Source organism: Amblyraja radiata, chromosome 1 (genome assembly GCF_010909765.2).
Source record: "Amblyraja radiata isolate CabotCenter1 chromosome 1, sAmbRad1.1.pri, whole genome shotgun sequence".
NCBI lineage: Eukaryota > Metazoa > Chordata > Chondrichthyes > Rajiformes > Rajidae > Amblyraja > Amblyraja radiata.
The window spans coordinates 171,977,145-171,997,315 of NC_045956.1; the positions used below are offsets into that span (position 1 = coordinate 171,977,145).

Sequence of the window (20,171 nt, forward strand, 5' to 3'; positions counted from 1 at the left end):
CTGGCGGGTAAGCCCAGAATTCCATGACTGGATTAGGTGTTCCTGGTCTGCTCTGTTTGATCATTTCCTGGATAACGACAGAGATCTGGTCTGGAGCTGTGAGCATGGTGTCCAGTCGCAAAAGATGTAGTGACTGGACCCTCTGTGCAGATACAAGTGCCATCAACATGAGTGTTTTGAGCATAGATGGTTCCAGGTTGAGGGATCTGGCTGGTGGCCATCCCCTGAGGTATGTCAGGACTACACTGACATCCCATATATGGGTGTACCTTGGTCTAGGGGGTTAGAGTTGTAAATACCTTTCATTAGTTTGACCATCAGCTGGTGGGACCCCATGGCCTGTTGTCCTGGAGCTGGTTTTAAATAGACAGGCAGGGCAATTCTAGCTGTGTTGATGGCTCTGTAGCTGAGTCCTTCATCGTGGTGAATGTTCGCCAGGGATTCCAGTACGTTGGTAACTGTAGCAGTTGAGTAGGTGGTCCCTGTATCCAAGCAGTACTTCTCCCATTTTTTGATGCTGGACAAGTGCTGTTTTTTAGTGGATGTTCGGAGGGATGCTGACATGGTGTTGACGGTTTGTTATGATAATCCCAGTCCCAGAAGTGGTTTGTGCAGAATCTGCAACCCAGGAGTTTGATTTTATTCATGGCACGGGTGGCTTGTGCCCGACACTGGGTGTTAATAACTCTGGGTCACTGGGGAATACCATCGGAGTTTCAACAACCATGTCATGGAGTATTGGGAATCATGGCTGCGTAGGCCAGTCGGGTACTATCAACATACCTGAAGCAGAGTCCATTTGTATTGTGCGTAGTCCCCAACTGATGAGGCAGAAGGGAGGAAACGCATAGAAGAAGAATTTCCCCAATCCAGCGCGAACGCATCTACCACTGCTGCCTCATGGTCTGGTTCCCAAGCGACATACATATAGGTACCTGGTGATTTAGCCTTGATGCAAATAAATCGATATCTGGCGTGCCATATTGCTTGATGACTTTTGTGAAAAAAAATTTTTGGGGGGGTTTTAACATCCATTCGATGTTGTCATTAAATTTACGTGACCTCGTGTCTGCCACTGTATTTAGCTTACCTGGCAGGTAAGTTACTGATAGCCAAATATGTCTTTGGACACACCATTGCCAAATTGTGTTGACCAACTTGTCGAATTATACCGATTTTATGCCGCCCATATGGTTAATGTAGGCCACCACCGTAGTATTATCTATTTATAACCGTACATGCAAGTGATGCATATTTATGCATATGCTTTTAAACCATAAAAGTCACCCAACATCTCTAGATAATTAATGCCCAATGTAAGTAGTAACGATGATTCTGGGTTAGTCCATCTACTACTTGTGCTGGATATAGAGTTAGTTGCTCCCCAGCCTTGAGCACTGGCATCTGTTTGGATAACTGACGTAGGGTTAGTGATGATAATAGGCTGAAACTATGTCAAACGTTTTTTGCCCACCACTGTAGTTCTGATATTACTTCAGTGGGTAACTACATGAAACGATCATAATGACCTGTATGCCGTTTTTGGTACAAAGGTCCGAATTATGTAGCCGGAAATGCTGCTACCATTTTCCCAATTACTCTGTTACTTGTCGAGTAGTTGGTAGTTTGTTGACCATTAAATTGTTGCATGATTGTGCCAATTCAACTATTTTGTCTCTTGGCAATGTTACAGTTACGTAGACTGAATTAATTGTGAAGCCCAAGTAGTCCATGATAGTGGATGGCTTCAACTTAGATTTATCTGGATGTAAGACAACCCCAGGGTTTTAAATAACTGTTTGGTAGCTGAACAGCTAACATAGTCAATTTCATAGTCTTGCCTACCATTTAGGATATCATCAAGATATGCCATGACAATATGTTTTTGTCTTCTGAATATTGCCAGAGCTGGTTTAATGTCTTGGTGACACTCTTGGGCTGATGTGAACCCATTGGGTAACGCTTTAAACTGATATAGCTGCCCCATCCAGGTAAATTTCAGGTATCTGCGATGATCCTTGTGAATGGTACTAAATAGTAAACATCTTTAAGATGAATGCTTGCCATGAAGTATCCTTTGGAATTTAGTTGTTTGGCAGTAACAACCGGTTCCATTTTGAAATGTATATACTTAACAAACATATTTAGTGAAGTTAAGTCAATGATGATGCGACATCCACCATCTTTTTTGGGTTTAGTGAATATATTTGATACGAATTGCAAGGGTTCAGGTTTTCTCATGATACCCTTTGTAATTATTCTCACCAGTTCAGCTTGTCCCTCTTGTTTCTTTAACGGAGAGGGGAAAACTACCCTCTGGGGTGAATGTTGACCTGGTGGCAATTTTTCTAGTATGAATTGTATTTGTATTCACTAATGCCATTGAGTATATACTGATCACTCGTGATAGACTCCCATGTGTTAGTATTACTCTATATACTGGTAGGAACCAGACCCACCTACCTCCATGCTTATGGGTATTCTTCTGTTTCCTGCCGGTCCAATGAGTGTTGCACGTCGTCTGATGTGGCGGTGACGTTGGGGGGTGACACATTTTCTATGGGGTCCGCTCTGGGCCCTGGTCTAAAGAAGACTTTCGGTGATAGAATGCGGACCCCGAGCTTTCATCAGTCCGATATGGTAGACGTTGACTGATGGACGCGATGGGGTGCTGCTGCGTAGGAATTACTGTTTTTGGTTTGCTCGTCCCGGCCCTGCCCTCATGAGCCAAAAGTTTTGTAAAACCTCTTGTATGTCCTTCATATGCTTTGTGAGGTTTTTGCCAAAGAGCAGTGGGTCTGGCTCAGTGGCTGGGGTATGCACAACCTCGCAATGTAGGATTTTATGGCAGGTCTTATGACTTGTTTACGAAGGTTGTGGTCATCTCTGTATTTGTCCACCGAACGAGGAAAAACGATGTGATGGCTGACGTCAAGCTTTTGTCGGCCTCCTGCACGTGGGGTTTCCACGTAGCTGTCCACCACACCTAGCAGCTCTTCCTGTTCCTGCACCCCTTGCATACTCCCGAGATCTTCAGCCATTGCCCCTGTTCTTGACCAGCCCAGTCCTGGTCACCAAAGCTATCCTCTGGAAAGGAGGAAGCAATGGACAGTGCACAAGGCACTGTGGAGGGAGTGCCTGACCCCCCTCTGCGAGAGCGCCCCTCCTGGGGTGCACCTCGCTGGAGCTCCTGCTCCAAGAGCCGCTCCAAGTGGCTCAGGCGGCTGTCTCTCCCCCGCCTGGGTGGAGAGACGTCCCCGTCCGACAAGTCGGAGCCACCGGCCGGACACCTCTTCCATGGCTTTACCTTCAGCCCGCTGCTCAGGCGTTAGCGGGGCTGGGCTCGGACAAGGTGTCGGGGTATAGCGGACCGCCCGGTAATCGATCCTACCGCCTTGTTGCTGCCCCCACGACATGGAACGCTCCTCCGTGGAGTCGAGCGGGGGGAAGGTCTGTTCAGGCGGCTGTCTTTACCCCCGTGCGGGATGAAAGACGTCCCGTCCGATAAGTCGGAGCCACCGGCCGGACGCCTCTTCCGTGGCGGTACTTCCAGCCCGCTGCTCAGGCGCCAGCACGGTGTCGGGATAGCGGAGCACCAGGTAAGCGGTCCTACCGCCTTGATGCTGCCCCCCCCCAGATGGAACGCTCCTCCGTGGAGTCGAGCGGGGGACAAGTCTGTTCTGTTGCTGCCCCCCACCCCAGATGGAACGCTCCTCCGTGGAGTCGAGCGGGGGACAGGTTTGTTCTAGAGCCTTTCTTCTCTGCCGGAAAGCAGAAGGCTCCCTGTGAAAGAAAAACCCGACGTCAGCTTACCCGACGGTCCGTTCTTTCGCCTCCATAGCGGGAGCGCCTGACTCCCGCTGTGCCGCTGTTGCTCTGCTGGACGTAATGCCGCGCATGCGTGCTGAGCGGGTTCTTCACGGAATCACTCACGTGACTCCGAAGTAAAATTTAGATTCAATCAATATGTTTGAAAAAAATGTTTTTATTGGTTACACACAAATGATTTGTAACAAGAGGAGGGGAATCAGTTTACACCAGTAAACATGCTTCTTGCATACCATCTGGTTCTGGGGACCCCTGGCAAGGTAGAATGTAAGAGTCTTCAATGTCCCTTGACGTCACCCACAATCTTGCTTTGAAAGTACAGTCATTCATTCCAGAAAACAAACAGTATTCTTATATTCCTCCTGGATTTGGGGACTACTGGAAACAACAAATGTAAGCATATTTTCTCTTTTAAGGTACCTGGCACCAATCACAACCTCAATTGAAAGGTTTATTTAATTAGCAGAAAATATCCTTTCATGCACATGAACAGCAACTGGTTATGTGAAAAATACAACTGGTCATGTGATGCATCGCTGTAGCAACCAGCTGTCTGCAACATTCTTGGCCTGTTGGTAATTACGATGCGAGTGGATTTTACAATTTTAGCCGTGCATGTACTCAATGATTCACAAAATATTTATAAACTAGCTAGAATGTACAATATCACCATTCTAGACAACTTACAAAGACCGCAATATGCTACAGGAGGTTCCCAGGAACAGATTTACAAATGCTTACAATTTGGGGAAGCCTGCGATAGTATCAAATCACTGTGCTTGTTCACATGGACTGATGTAGATGATTTTCTTCATTCGATTATAGATTTGAGTGATCTCCTGAAGAGTACTACATAGCAGCAGTGAACAGTTAGACAAAATTAATCAAGGGAACAGAATCAGTAGATTTAATGTAAGTTTTCTTGATATAGAAATAAAGAAAATAGTATGGCGGTCGGAAGAACGATAACTGAGTTATCTAACAAATTTTTATTCAGAAAATCACTTCTCAGTTTACAGGCTTTCACGACACATCTGGCCACAACGATGGTCAGCACTGAACTAACGCGCGAAAGCAAAACCGCGCGAAAACAAGCAGCCCCTCCAGAGTCATGTGACCCCGGCATCCGAATGCCGGGTTCTATACCTGCGTGCGCCAGTAGGCGCCTCTACATGGCCCCCCCCGTAGACATCCTCTATGCCGCGGAGTGGCAACTGCCACCGAGCTATCCTCGTGTGCTGGCTTAAAGCGGCTCACAGAGACGAGCTCCTCCTTGCCACCCATGTCCAACGTAAATGTCCAGATAGCAGTCCTCAGCACCCTGTACGGACCTTCGTACATGCGCTGTAACGGCGAGCGGTGAGCATCCCTATGAAGGAAAACATAAGCACAATCCCGTAACATAGTAGGCACATGCACCACAGACAAACCATGCAGGGAAGTGGGAACCAGGACCAAAGCGCGCGCCCGCTCGCGAAGGTCAGCTAACACCGCCGAAGCCGGGATCTCCTGATCCCAGGGGACGGGCAGAAAATCCCCAGGTACTCGCAAGACCGAGCCGCAAATCAGCTCGGCTGAGGAGGCGTTGAGGTTCTCCTTAGGCATGGTTCTGATGTATAGGAGGACCCAAGGCAAATGGTCGACCCAATCGGGGCCGGTGAGCCAAGCTTTCACGCCGACAAAGGTGCCTGTGGAAACGCTCAACCAATCCGTTGGACTCTGGGTGATACGCGGTGGTCTGGTGCAGCTTCGCGCCATACAGCTGTGCCATACCACTCCACAGGGGGGATGTGAACTGGGCCCCTCAATCAGTAGTGATATCGGAAGGCACCCCGAAACGAGCGATCCAATGCGAGACGATGGCCCGCGCGCAAGCCTCAGCGGAGGGATCCGTTAACGGTATCGCCGTTGCCCACCTGGCGAACCTGTCCACGATAGTCAGTAGGTGAGTAGCCCCGCGCGAACAAGGGACTCACCAGGTCATCATGGATGTGCAGGAACCTGCCGTCCAGGACAGCGAAATCCTGCACGGGCGGGAGCACATGTCTCTGTACCTTGGAAGTCTGGCATGGGATGCAAGAACGGGCCCATGCTGCGACCTGCTTTCGCAACCCATGCCTGACGAACTTGGCCACGACCAAGGCAGAGGTGGCGCGAATGAACGGGTGCGCTAGGCTGTGGATGGTGTCGAAAATCCAACGCTTCCAAGCAACCGGGACAATGGGACGGGCTTTTCCCATGGAGACATCGCAAAGGACTCGCACGCCGGTGGCGCCGCAGGGCACCTTAGCCAGCATGAGTCCTGATTCAGCATTGCGGTAAACCTCCATGCCGGCATATACCTGTTGGGCAGCGGCCAGCTCCTCATATTCCACGCCTAGACTTAACGCTGAAACTTCGGGTGCTGCCGGACGGGGCAGCGCGTCAGCCACAACATTCAGCTTCCCCGCCACATGCCGAATATCAGATGTGAATTCAGAAATGTAGGCGAGGTGCCTCTGTGGCCTGGCAGACCAGGAATCGGACACCTTGGTCAAAGCGAACGTGAGTGGCTTGTGGTTTGTGAATGCGGAGAACGCGCGCCCCTCTAGGACGTAACGGAAATGGCGGATCGCTAGGTAGAACGCGAGGAGTTCCCGATCGAAAGCGCTATGCTTAACTTCGCGGGCTCGCAGCTGCCTGCTGAAAAATGCCAGCAGCACCCAGTGACTACCTACGCGTTGTTCGAGGACGGCACCTACTGCGACTTCAGATGCGTCCACGGTGAGGGCCGTTTGGGCTGATGCCCTAGGGTGTTCCAGCAGAGTGGCATTGGCCAATGCTGTCTTAGCCCCCTCGAACACCTTCTCCGCCTCATTGGACCAGATCAGGTCCTTAGGCTTACCGGCCAGACATTGGAACATCGGCCGCATGATGGTGAATCGGTGGTAGAAATTAACCATTCCGATAAACTCCTGTAGGCCCTTGACAGATAGAGGCCTTGGGATGCGACAGATAGAGTCGACCTTCTCGAGCAGCGGCTGCGTGCCGTGGCAGGTAATGCCGTGACCCAAAAAGGAAACGGAACGCAATCCGAACTGGCACTTCGCTGGGTTGATCACCAACCCGTGTTCACGCAGCCATTCGAAAAGCAGGTGGAGGTACCTGACGTGCTCTGCCTGCGAGCTGCTGGCCACCAGAATATCATTGAGGTAGATGAATATGAATGGCAAACCCCGACCGACCTGATCCATTGATCTTTGGAACGCCTGAACAGCGTTCTTCACGCAAAAGGCCATTCGAAAGGGCCGAAAGGGGTGATGGTGGCCATCTTTGGGACGTCGTCGGGATGGACCGGAATTTGATTGTACCCACAAATAAGGTCAACCTTCGAGAAAAAGGTTGCGCCTTCCAGATGAGCCGAGAAATCCTGGATGTTCGGGACTAGGCACCGATCTGCTGTGGTTACCACGTTTAAACGCCTGTAATCACCGCAAGATCTCCAACCCCCGGACGCTTTGGATATCATGTGCAGCGGGGAAGTCCATGAAGGAGTCCCGGACAATCCCCATGTCCTCCATAAGCCGGAACTCATCTCATGCGATGCGCAGTTTATCGGGTGGGAGGCAGCGCGCGCAGGCGTGAACCGGTGGGCCCTCGGTGGGAATGTGGTGGACCACGCCATGACGGGGCGCGGCCCCGTCGAACCGGGGCGTGAGCAACCCGGGGAAATCGGCGAGCAGGGCTGCGAAAGGTTGCTGGTCCTCAGCTACCTCGTCGAGTTGCTGTAGGGACGTGGACGGATTACACGGCTTGGCAGGGCACAGGTCCGACACAGGGACCATGCGTCCGCCTCGCACATTGGCTAACAGGGAGAACGCGCGGAAGAAATTCCACCTGTACAAGCGGGAGTCGAATTTTAAGTCCAGGGTCCGCGTACCGTAAGTGCGAATGTTGCTCCCGTTAACAGCCAAGAGGACGGGTCCTATCTTACCGACGCGAGTATCTCGGGCGCTCGGAGGCAGGATACTGGCAATGGCTCCGGAGTCCATCAGGAAACGGTGGCCGAAATGGCGATCATGGACGTAGTGGCGTTAGTTTGGGCCGATCGGCCAAGGCATTTCCCTGATATGAGCAGGGGCTCCGGCATCTTCGGGCTTCGGGTCTGTAGCGCTGATGGTAGTAGCACCAACGACGTCGGCTGTAGACCACTGGAAGCGGCGATGCTTCTTCGGTGCTGGGCTGGGCTTCTTCTTCCTCACGATGTCGTCTTGGTTGCACCCGCGCCGTGACAGGGGTGAGGGTGAAGGCACAAACGTCCCACCGTCTGTGTGCCAACAATTCGTCGACTCTCTCCACGAGGTGCTGGGGGTCGCTGAAATCGCGAGCATCAGTTGGACTTCGTCAGGCATCTGCTCCAGGAACGCCTGTTCGAAGAGCAGACATGGGCGGTGCCCGTCCATCAGGCCTAACATCTTCGCCATGATGGTGGATGGCCGCCGATCGCCGACACTGTCCATGTGTAGTATTTTCGTCGCTCTGTCTCTGCGACTGAGACTGAAAGTGTGGAGCAGCAGGGCCTTCAGCCCTTCGTATATGAGGTGGTGGTCGGCGGGTCACTGATGTAAGGCAACAGCCTCGAGGCAATTGAGGTGTGTGGCACGTTATGTTTACACAGAGTCGCGGGGGGCCTGGGATGGGTGGTGGTGGAGGCATATATGATAGTGGCATTTAAGAGGCTTTTAAATAGGCACATGGGAGTGCAGGGAGTAAAGGGGAACGAATCATGTACAGGCAGATGAGATCAGTTTAACGTGACTTCATGTTTGGCACAAACGATAGCTGTACTGTTCTGTGTTTTATGTTTTAAAAAGTCCTATTCCTTCGCCATATAATTTTTATTTGGATTAACACCTCAGTCACAAGACCATGATAATTTGGGGTCATGATTGAATAAGAGCGTACATCCCCAGGTTATACTTCAGCAGACAAAGATTTCATCAATTTAGTCTTTGTCCCTTAAAAATGTCTTGCTCCAATCTGGATAACTCCCTATTGTTATGTGTAGTGCTACTCCACAAATAAACTGTTGATTGGGCTGCTATGCAATATCTCATTAACCTGTGCCAATGAATGTCCAGGTAAAAGGCTGTTTCTGGGCAAGTGTCTTAATATTTTAGATGGTTTATGCATGACTGGATGCTAGGCTAGTGGTACTGTGAAGGACAGGAGAATTGGTATCTTTTTTTTCCAAGGAATTTTTTGCTTGGTAGTTAGTATGTTGCAAATTACTCAGTTATTTATCCATTTTGTCCTGAAATATTATTTCATGAGCAAAGATTATGTTCTAAACATATTTCATGGTCATTTAATTCTATATTCCATATGGTCATGTCAGAGCATAAGAGCAAAATTTCACCATTCACCCCATGATGTCTACTCTGCTATTCAATCATGGCTGATCTATCTCTCCCTCCTAACCCCATACTATTCAAGAATCTATCCATCTCTGCCTTAAAAATATCCATTGAAGTGGCCTCCACAGCCATCTGTGGCAAAGAATTCCACAGATTCACCATCCTCTGACTAAATAAATTCATTCTTATCTCCTTCCTAAAGGAAAGTCCTTTAATTCTGAGGCTTTGATCTCTAGTCCTAGACTCTTCCACTCGTGGAAATATCCTCTCCACATCCACTCTATCCAAGCCTTTCACTATTCTGTAAGTTTCAATGAGGTCCCCCCTCATTCTTCTAAACTCTAGCGAGTACGGTCCCAGTGCAGTCAAACGTTCATCATATGTTAACCCACTCATTCCTGGGATCATTCTTGTAAACCTCCGCTTAACCATCTCCAGAGCCAACACATCCTCCGATATGGTGCCCAATATGGTCGCTATCAATTGATAATTTGACATAAAGTTACGACATAATGTTTGTGATTTAATTATTAAACATAATTTCAAACACAGGTTTTGCAAATGACATTTTTTTCACCTAAGATTGCCTATAAAATATCCATTTTCTTTTTTTCAGTCAATCATGACTACTGCAACTTCGCCTATTCTGCTAAAATGGGATCCCAAAAGTCTGGAAATAAGGACTGTGACAGTTGAGCGGTTATTGGAACCACTGGTCACACAGGTAAGTAATTCAGAATAGATTTCAATTTCAGCCTCTGATGCAAATTAAAAAAACTACCACTTACAGAAACAAGAAGATATTGATTGTGAAAATTTGGTCTCTTACTAAAACCTTTAAGATGTGCTCAGTGAGATAATGTGTTAAAGTGTACGGCAATTCTGCAATGCAATAGTGCAAGTAGAACTACTTTCTCACAGAACCTTGAGCTTCGATCCCGACCTTGGGTGCTGTCGAATGGAGTTTGCACGTTCTCCCTGTGACCACATAGATTTCCTCTTGGTGCTCCTGTTTTCTCCTACATCCCAATTACAGGTTAATTGGCCACTGCAAATTTGCCCCTAGTGCAGGGAATGGGTGAGCAATGGTCTGTGTGGACCACATGGGCCAGGTATATGTTTCATATAATCAAATCTCATCTCACTGTGTTAAAAGGAGTCTTTAGAAAATATTTTGCTATTTGCTGAATCACTAAGGTCAAGTTATTAGCAAAATTAACAAATATATGTACTCTATGTCTGATCTCTAGATACCAACAACCAGTCCACTTATGGAGTAAAATAAACGAAGGGTGGTAGACACAAAAAGCTGGAGTAACTCCACGGGATAGGCAGCATCTCTGGAGCGAAGTTTAGTGACGAGACTCTTTTTCAGACTGAAAGTCCCAGGAAACGAGTGAAATAGATGATGATGTGGAGAGATAAAGAATAATGAATGAAAGATAAGCAAAAAAGTAATATAAAGGAAACAGGCCATTGTTAGCTGTTTGTTGGGTGAAAACGAGAAGCTGTTACGAAGGGTTGCGGAGGGATAGAGGTAGAGGGAATGCTGGAGTTACTTGAAGTTAGATCAATCAATATTCATACCATGTATTTCTGGGAATATTACAGAAGGTGCAGGATCAGTTCATTCCAAAGAGGAAGAAAGATTCCATGGGGAGTGAGGGGCGACCGTGGCTGACAAAGGAAGTCAGGACAGTATAAAAATAAAAGAGAAGTATAACATAGCAAAGATGAGCGGGAAGCTAGAAGATTACTTACTTAGACTTAGTTCCTCCCACACTGTTGAGTGCATTGGGCAACAATTTCGCCATTCTGTTCGGTCATGTGCAACGTCTTCCACTCTCGATAGGTTCGCGTCCCGGGCTTCCAAATCATTCTGGAATGTTCGCCTCCATGCTAGTTTTGGTCGGCCTCTTTTCCTTCTACCATCAGGTTGCCATGTCATTGCTATCTTAGGTGCACGTTCTGCTAACATTCATGCATGCATGTCCAGCAAATTTCATCCTGCGTACCTCTATGTCCTGGCTGACAGGCTTTGTTGCAGTTTCCCGGTAGATCTCCTCGTTTGTTATGTGGTCTCTGTAGCTAGTCTTCAAGATCTTCCTCAAGCATCTTTGTTGGAATGCATCCAATTTATTTTTCATCTTCACATTCATTTACCATGTCTCACTGGCATCAAGGTACTACCTGTAGGGAGAACTACGGACTGGAAGAACTTTTAGCATTTTTGGATATCCCGCCACTAAACCATATTGGCTGTATTCGTCTGAAGACTGATGTAGCTTTACCAATTCGGGTGTTGATGTTGACCTTTACATCTCCATCTGCTGTGAACATCAAGTCAAGTCAAGTCAAGTCAAGTTTATTTGTCACATACACATACGAGATGTGCAGTGAAATGAAAGTGGCAATGCTCGCGGACATTTGTGCAAAAGACAAACAACCAAACAACCAAACAAACTATAAACACAATCATAACACACATTTTCTTTTACATAATAAATAATGGAAGGAAAAACATTCAGTAGAGTTAGTCCCTGGTGAGATAGGCGTTTACAGTCCGAATGGCCTCTGGGAAGAAACTCCTTCTCACCCTCTCCATTCTCACCGCATGGCAACGGAGGCTGACCGTAGCAGCTGGAACAGTCCGTTGCAGGGGTGGAAGGGGTCTCTCATGATATTGTTGGCTCTGGAGTTGCACCTCCTGATGTATAGTTCCTGCAGGGGAGCGAGAGAAGTTCCCATAGTGCGTTCGGCCGAACGCACTACTCTCTGCAGAGCCTTCTTGTCCTGGGCAGAGCAATTCCCAAACTAGATGGTAATGTTCCCGGACAAGATGCTTTCCACTGCCGCTGCGTAGAAGCACTGGAGGATCCTCGGAGACACTCTGAATTTCCTCAATTGCCTGAGGTGGTAAAGGCGCTGCCTTGCCTTACTCACGAGTGCTGAGGCGTGTGATGTCCATGTCATATCCTCAGAGATGTGGACTCCCAGATATTTAAAACAGTTCACCCTATCCACAGGATTCCCATTTATCCTCAATGGAGTGTACGTCCTCGGATGATGTGCGCTCCTAAACGCACATGCTGCCAAGATAGATAAATCTTGTGGCGTTTTCCATAGGTTCCCCATTGATTATCAGTTGGTCTATTGGCTGCTGCTCGCTAGTCTGCATGGTCTTAGTCTTTTGGCAGCTGATCTTTAATCCAACCTTTGATGCATTCTGCTCCAGAGTGGTTGTCATATCTTGAAGGGTGTGTCTCGACTCTGCTAGTAGTGCAATGCCATCAGCAAAATCTAGGTCTGTGAAGCATCTTCCTGTTCGCCACGATATTCCAAAATCAGGTTTGTTCATTGTCTTCCGCATGACATAGTCGATCGTGACAATATCCTGGCGGGGAAATTTGCAAAGGTCACTGGGGAGACATTAAACTAGAATGGTTGGGGCGAGGGACTCAAATAGAGAAAGCTAGTAGACAGAATGGGAGGCAGGAAGCAGAAAAGGGAAGCACTCGGGCACAAGAGGAGAAAGAAAAAAAAGGAAATAAACAGAGAAGAAGAGACGGGGGTTTCTTAAATGTGCATATTTTAATGCTAGGAGCATTGTAAGAAAGGTGGATGAGCTTAGAGTCTGGATAGACACCTGGAAGTATGATGTTGTGGCGATCAGTGAAACATGGTTGCAGGAGGGCTGTGATTGGAAACTAAATATTCCAGGATTTCGTTGCTTCAGGTGTGATAGAATTGGAGGGGCAAGAGGTGGAGGTGTTGCATTGCTAGTCAGGGAAGATATTACAGCAGTGCTTTGGCAGGTTAGATTGGAGGGCTCATCTAGGGAGGCTATTTGGGTGGAACTGAGAAGTGGGAAAGGTGTAGCAACACTTATAGGGGTGTATTATAGACCGCCAAATGGGGAACGAGAATTGGAAGAGCAAATATGTAAGGAGATAGCAGATATTAGTAGTAAGCACAAGGTAGTGATTGTGGGAGATTTCAACTTTCCACACATAGACTGGGAAACACATTCTGTAAATGGGCTGGATGGGTTGGAGTTTGTAAAATGTGTGCAGGATAGTTTTTTGCAGCAATACATAGAGGTACCTACTAGAGGAGGGGCAGTGCTGGACCTCCTGTTAGGAAATGAGACGGGACAGGTGGCGGAGGTATGCGTTGGGGAGCACTTCGGGTCCAGTGATCACAATACCATTAGTTTCAATATAATTATGGAGAAGGTCAGAACTGGACCTAGGGTTGAGATTTTTGATTGGAGAAAGGCTAACTTTGATGAGATGCGAGATGATTTAAAAGGAGTGGACTGGGACATTTTGTTTTATGGGAAAGATGTAGAAGAGAAATGGTGGACATTTAAAGGGGAAATTTTAAGAGTACAGAATCTTTATGTTCCTGTTCAGTTGAAAGGAAACAGTAAAAATTGGAAAGTGCCCTGGTTTTCAAGGGAAATTGGACATCTTGTTTGGAAAAAGAGGGAGATCTACAATAATTATAGGCAGCATGAAGTAAATGAGGTGCTTGTGGAGTATAAGGAATGTAAAAAGAATCTTAAGAAAGAAATTAGAAAAGCTAAAAGAAGATATGAGGTTGCTTTGGCAAGTAAGGTGAAAGTAAATCCAAAGGGTTTCTACAGCTATATTAATAGCAAAAGGATAACGAGGGATAAAATTGGTCCATTGGAGAAACAGAGTGGGCAGTTATCTGCAGAGCCAAAAGAGATGGGGGAGATATTGAACAATTTATTTTCTTCGGTATTCACCAAGGAGAAGGATATTGAATTATGTGAGGTAAGGGAAACGAGTAGAGTAGTTATGGATACTATGAGTTTCAAAGTAAAAGAAGTACTGACACTTTTGAAAAATATAAAAGTGGATAAGTCTCCAGGTCCTGACAGGATATTCCCTAGGACATTGAGGGAAGTTAGTGTAGAAATAGCCGGGGCTATGACAGAAATATTTCAAATGTCATTAGAAACGGGAATAGTCCCCGAGGATTGGCGTACTGCGCATGTTGTTCCATTGTTTAAAAAGGGTTCTAAGAGTAAACCTAGCAATTATAGACCTGTTAGTTTGACTTCAGTGGTGGGCAAATTAATGGAAAAGATACTTAGAGATAATATATATAAGCATCTGGATAAACAGGGTCTGATTAGGAACAGTCAACATGGATTTGTGCCTGGAAGGTCATGTTTGACTAATCTTCTTGAATTTTTTGAAGAGGTTACTAGGGAAATTGACGAGGGTAAAGCAGTGGATGTTGTCTATATGGACTTTAGTAAGGCCTTTGACAAGGTTCCTCATGGAAGGTTGGTTAAGAAGGTTAAACTGTTGGGTATAAATGCAGGAATAGCAAGATGGATTCATCAGTGGCTGAATGGGAGAAGCCAGAGGGTAATGGTGGATGGCTGTTTGTCGGGTTGGAGGCAGGTGACTAGTGGGGTGCCTCAGGGATCTGTGTTGGGTCCTTTGTTGTTTATCATGTACATCAATGATCTGGATGAAGGGGTGGTAAATTGGATTAGTAAGTATGCAGATGATACTAAGATAGGGGGTGTTGTGGATAATGAAGAGGATTTCCAAAGTCTACAGAGTGATTTAGGCCATTTGGAAAAATGGGCTGAAAGATGGCAGAGTTTAATGCTGATAAATGTGAGGTGTTACACCTTGGCAGGACAAATCAAAATAGGCGTACATGATAAATGGTAGGGAATTGAAGAATACAGTTGAACAGAGGGATCTGGGAATAACCGTGCATAGTTCCTTGAAGGTGGAATCTCATATAGATAGGGTGGTAAAGAAAGCTTTTGGTATGCTAGCCTTTATAAATCAGAGCATTGAGTGTAGAAGCTGGGATGTAATGTTAAAATTGTACAAGGCATTGGTGAGACCAAATCTGGAGTATGGTGTACAATTTTGGTCGCCCAATTATAGGAAGGATGTCAACAGAATAGAGAGAGTACAGAGGAGATTTACTAGAATGTTGCCTGGGTTTCAACAACTAAGTTACAGAGATAGGTTGAATAAGTTAGGTCTTTATTCTCTGGAGCACAGAAGGTTAAGGGGGGACTTGATCGAGGTCTTTAAAATGATGAGAGGGATAGACAGAGTTGATGTGATCAAGCTTTTCTCTTTGAGAATAGGGAAGATTCAAACAAGAGGACATGACTTCAGAATAAGGGACAGAAGTTTAGGGGTAACATGAGGGGGAACTTCTTTATTCAGAGAGTGGTAGCGGTGTGGAATGAGCTTCCAGTGGAAGTGGTGGCGGCAGGTTCGTTGGTATCATTTAAAAATAAATTGGATAGGCATATGGATGAGAAGGGAATGGAGGGTTATGGTATGAGTGCAGGCAGGTGGGACTAAGGGAAAAAAAGTTGTTCGGCACGGACTAGTAGGGCCGAGATGGCCTGTTTCCGTGCTGTAATTGTTATATGGTTATATGGTTAATAAACAGTAAGGGGGATAGAAGGAAGCCTTGTCTTACCCCTTTGACAATGTCAACGAATGCTGTGTTTCCTAAAGACTTTGATGCAAAAACAGGGAGAGGGAATGCTGGAGTTACTTGAAGTTAGAGAAATCAATATTCATACCAGGTATTTCTGGGAATAGAACAGAAGGTGCAGGATCCAAAGAGGAAGAAAGATTCCAAGGGGAGTAAGGCGCGACCGTGGCTGACAAGGGGCGTCAGGGACAGTATAAAAATAAAAGTACTACGTAGCAAAGATGAGTGGGAAGCAAGAGGATTGGGAATGATTAAAGTGCAATAGAAGATACCTAAAAGGCAATTCGGTGAGAAAAGATGAAGTACGAAGGTAAGCTAGTCAAGAATATAAAGGATAATAGTAAAAGCGTCTTTAGGTATGTGACGAGGAAAAAATTAGTTAAGACCAAAATTGAATCCTTGCAGACTGAAAATGGTGAATTTATTATGGACAACAAGGAAATGGCAGATGAGTTGAACAGGAACTTTAGATCCGTCTCACTAAGGAGGACATAAACAATCTCCCTGATGGACTAGTGGCCAGAGGATCTAGGGTGACGGAGGAACTGAAGGAAATTCACATTAGGCAGGAAATGGTGTTGGGTAGACTGATGGGACTGAAGGCTGATAAACCCCCAGATCCGGATGGTCTGCATCCCAGGCTACATAAGGGCTCTAGAAATCTTGGATGCATTGGTGATCCACAGTTCCTGTGGATTGGTGGGTAGCTAATGTTATCCCACTTTTTAAGAAAGGCGAGAGAGAGAAAACAGGGAATTATACCTGAATGTGTGGCTGGGGAACTGGTGCAGGGGGCACGGATTTAGATTCTTAGACCACTGGGATCTGTTTTGGAGTAAGGGGGAACTGTACATAAGGGACGGATTTCACCTTTGTTTCAGGAGAACAAGTCTAGATTTGCAGAATCAAATTTCCAAATACAGAATTTCACATTGAAGTTCTGCCCGTACAGTAGAAATCGAATTCTGTGTAGATAGAACTTCGGAGTTTGTGCATGTTGGAGATCAATCCCAAATAGGGGCTGATCAACAGTGAATAGTAACCCTCTGATCCATGTTGATGAGAACCTGATAGCGAGGAGTAACTGAGAGACAGGAACCCGGCTTACTTAATGAAAAGTACCCGGATGCGAAAGGTACCCCAAATTCTGTAGAACTTAAGAGGAGGGATAGAGGTCCCCCTATAGAAGTCCAGTCTTAGCTGGAAGAAAGTAATATTTATGAGGAAAAGTAGTCATTTAAGAAGTAGTACCCCTCAGCAAAGAGTACACTCGGAAGGGGAAAATCTTCGGTATCAGAGGGAGAGGTTCACTGATTGATAACAGCGTGACACGTCATTGAGATTAAATGTTTGTAAACTATGCACTAGCGTGTTCAATTATTATTGTAAATTGTAAAAATCCAGCATTGTCTTTTTTAGCATCGTTATTGGATCCAAATTGTATAAATACTTTGTGTATGTAAAAAGATTTAGAGTGTATTAAGATTTAGAGTGTGTTAAATTCGTGGACCGCTACTTGTATTGTCCGTGTGAGTGCTTAAGGACTTGGGTGTAAGATAATTGAAGTAAAAGTGCGTTTGAATTAAATATTTGTATTTGTTGCAAAAATTGTACTGCTCTGCCTTTATGTGAGTTGTGATATTCTGTTCTTGCAATGTAACTGATATTGATTTGGCAATGTACTGTTCTTGCAATGTATAGGGCCTGTCCCACGAGCATGCGACTGCATGCGGCAAGCGGGACCTAACGTGGTCGCTTGAGCCGTACGGCCTCACGGGGCTGGTCCCACTTCGATCGCCGGAGCCGCATGGAGTTGTGCGGAGCTGGTCCCTACATTGCGCGGGGCTCCGAAAAACTGACACTGTCCAAAAATTCCGCGCGGCAACGGCCTGCCGGCCCGCAGCCACATTGAGGCCGTACGCACCGCCTCGACGGGCGTGCACAGCGTCTTGACGCGTACGCAGCGTCTTGACGCCGTACGCAGCGTCTTGACGGCGTACGCCTTTGCTCGAACTTCACGTCAACTCGTACGGGATCCCTCGACCTCCGCGCGGCCCCCGCTTCCGGTTTGGTCGCGCTTGTCGCATGCTCGTGGGACAGGCCCTTAACTGATTTTGTTCGGGTAATGTAACTAATTCTGATCTTGTATTGTTAGAACTGTTTGCTTGAGTTGTGTGATCTAGTGTAATTTAAAATAATGTGATTTAATGCATTTTAACTATTAGTTGTATTATTTCTTGTTTGAGTGTGATTTTGCTCTTGTGTTACAACTGTATTTATTCTTGTTTGAATCCAAGTGTTTAAGTGCAGGTAATTTGCTGCAGTATTGTGTTTGCTTGTTCTTTTGAGAAGGTGGTCCCGCCTGGATTCAAATTGTGTTTACCGCTTTAAAAAAGCCTGTGTGGATCTCTGTGTATGAAGGATTTGTGTGGCTGGTTCTTGGGTACCCGTTTAAAAGAAGATAGACTACTTGCTAGGTGTTAGGAATTTTGCCTTTGTTTTGCGAGAAGACGTATCTGTGAGAGACTTACAAGTTTGTTGGAAACCTGTTAACTCCTAGGAATTTTCGATAATGGGAACAACTCATTGGTCTGTGGAGACAACATTATGAAGTAGTAGTTTATGGTGTATTGCATTATAATTACTGTCGATTGTGTGTTGTTTTTTATTTAAATTTTGGAAGTTAGAAATATTGCTATTTGCTTTTGGAACTGTACGGTTACTGAATGTGATATTAGATGAATGATTGTGGTTTATGTAGGAGTGTGGTTATGCCTCATAATAATAAGTGGTGTGGTTTACTGTCTGTTCCTTGTGTGTTTGGAGCTCATTTTCATGTGTTTAGATTTTAAACGAGTTGCGAGAAGTTGTTTGATTGTGCTTGAATGTGTTTGATTGTTCCTTGAAGTACTCTGATCTTTGAATGACTGAGGATTGTGGAAATTGAAAGGTTGAATGTGTGTGGACATAGGAGAAGAATTTGAATAATAGAGTAGGATTGGTGTAGCACAGGAGTAAAGAAATGCAAGGCTGTGGACACCATTAGCTTGGAGCCATTAACCACTGTTCAAGAGCGAACTTGATAATTTAGGGATTAAAAGGAAGGACAGGAGTGGAGATGAAGGGAAACACACAGAACAAGGAAAAGGTAGATCTCCTGGAAGGAAATTAGTCTCTGTAAATTTAAAGTTTAGGGATCCGTTGGTTAGTGCTGACCTCGAGGGGGAAGGAGATGAATATTTGGAAGAATGGACAAATGTTAACGTTAGTGGGAGTTCACAGCTCCCACCATGTTCCTCTTGCGTTTCCCAGGCTTCACTAGCACCTTGTATGACTTGTGTCCATAATAAATATTTTAGGTCTGCAGAATCTATAACAACTGCAGATTCTACATCTGAACAGATTCTACCAACAGCAGATACTGGGGTACCAGATTCTTCGACCCTATCCACTCCATCATTAATAGATCGTCCAGTAGCTTATGGCAACCGGAATAGAACAAAGAGGTTAGCTCCGGTGTTTAAAGTAAGGGAAGGTATAACCATATAATATAACCATATAACAATTACAGCACGGAAACAGGCCATCTCGACCCTTCTAGTCCGTGCCGAACACATAATCTCCCCTAGTCCCATATACCTGCGCTCAGACCATAACCCTCCATTCCTTTCCCATCCATATAACTATCCAATTTATTTTTAAATGATAAAAACGAACCTGCCTCCACCACCTTCACTGGAAGCTCATTCCACACAGCTACCACTCTCTGAGTAAAGAAGTTCCCCCTCATGTTACCCCTAAACTTCAGTCCCTTAATTCTCAAGTCATGTCCCCTTGTTTGAATCTTCCCTACTCTCAGTGGGAAAAGCTTTTCCACGTCAACTCTGTCTATCCCTCTCATCATTTTAAAAACCTCTATCAAGTCCCCCCTTAACCTTCTGCGCTCAAAGAATAAAGCCCTAACTTGTTCAACCTTTCTCTGTAACTTAGTTGCTGAAACCCAGGCAACATTCTAGTAAATCTCCTCTGTACTCTCTCTATTTTGTTGACATCCTTCCTATAATTAGGCGACCAAAATTGTACACCATACTCCAGAATTGGCCTCACCAATGCCTTGTACAATTTTAACATTACATCCCAACTTCTATATTCAATGCTCTGATTTATAAAGGCCAGCACACCAAAAGCTTTCTTTACCACCCTATCTACATGAGATTCCACTTTCAGGGAACTGTGCACAGTTATTCCCAGATCCCTCTGTTCACCTACATTCTTCAATTCCCTACCATTTACCATGTACGTCCTATTTTGATTTGTCCTGCCAAGATGTAGCACCTCACACTTATCAGCATTAAACTCCATCTGCCATCTTTCAGCCCACTCTTCCAACTGGCATAAATCTCTCTGTAGACTTTGAAACTCTACTTCATT

General features: G+C 45.9%; 1 protein-coding gene across 2 annotated transcripts in view; it reads left to right on the plus strand.

The window, feature by feature from the left end:
• Positions 1 to 20,171, plus strand: part of ctnna2 (catenin alpha 2) — a 1,182,272-nt gene that overhangs the window by 77,590 nt on the left and 1,084,511 nt on the right. For both annotated transcript variants that reach the window (XM_033035440.1, XM_033035446.1), the window contains exon 2: positions 9,841 to 9,948. In XM_033035440.1, the coding sequence (XP_032891331.1) occupies positions 9,847 to 9,948 (102 nt within the window). In that variant the 5' untranslated portion in view covers positions 9,841 to 9,846. The remainder of the gene's footprint in view (positions 1 to 9,840; positions 9,949 to 20,171) is intronic.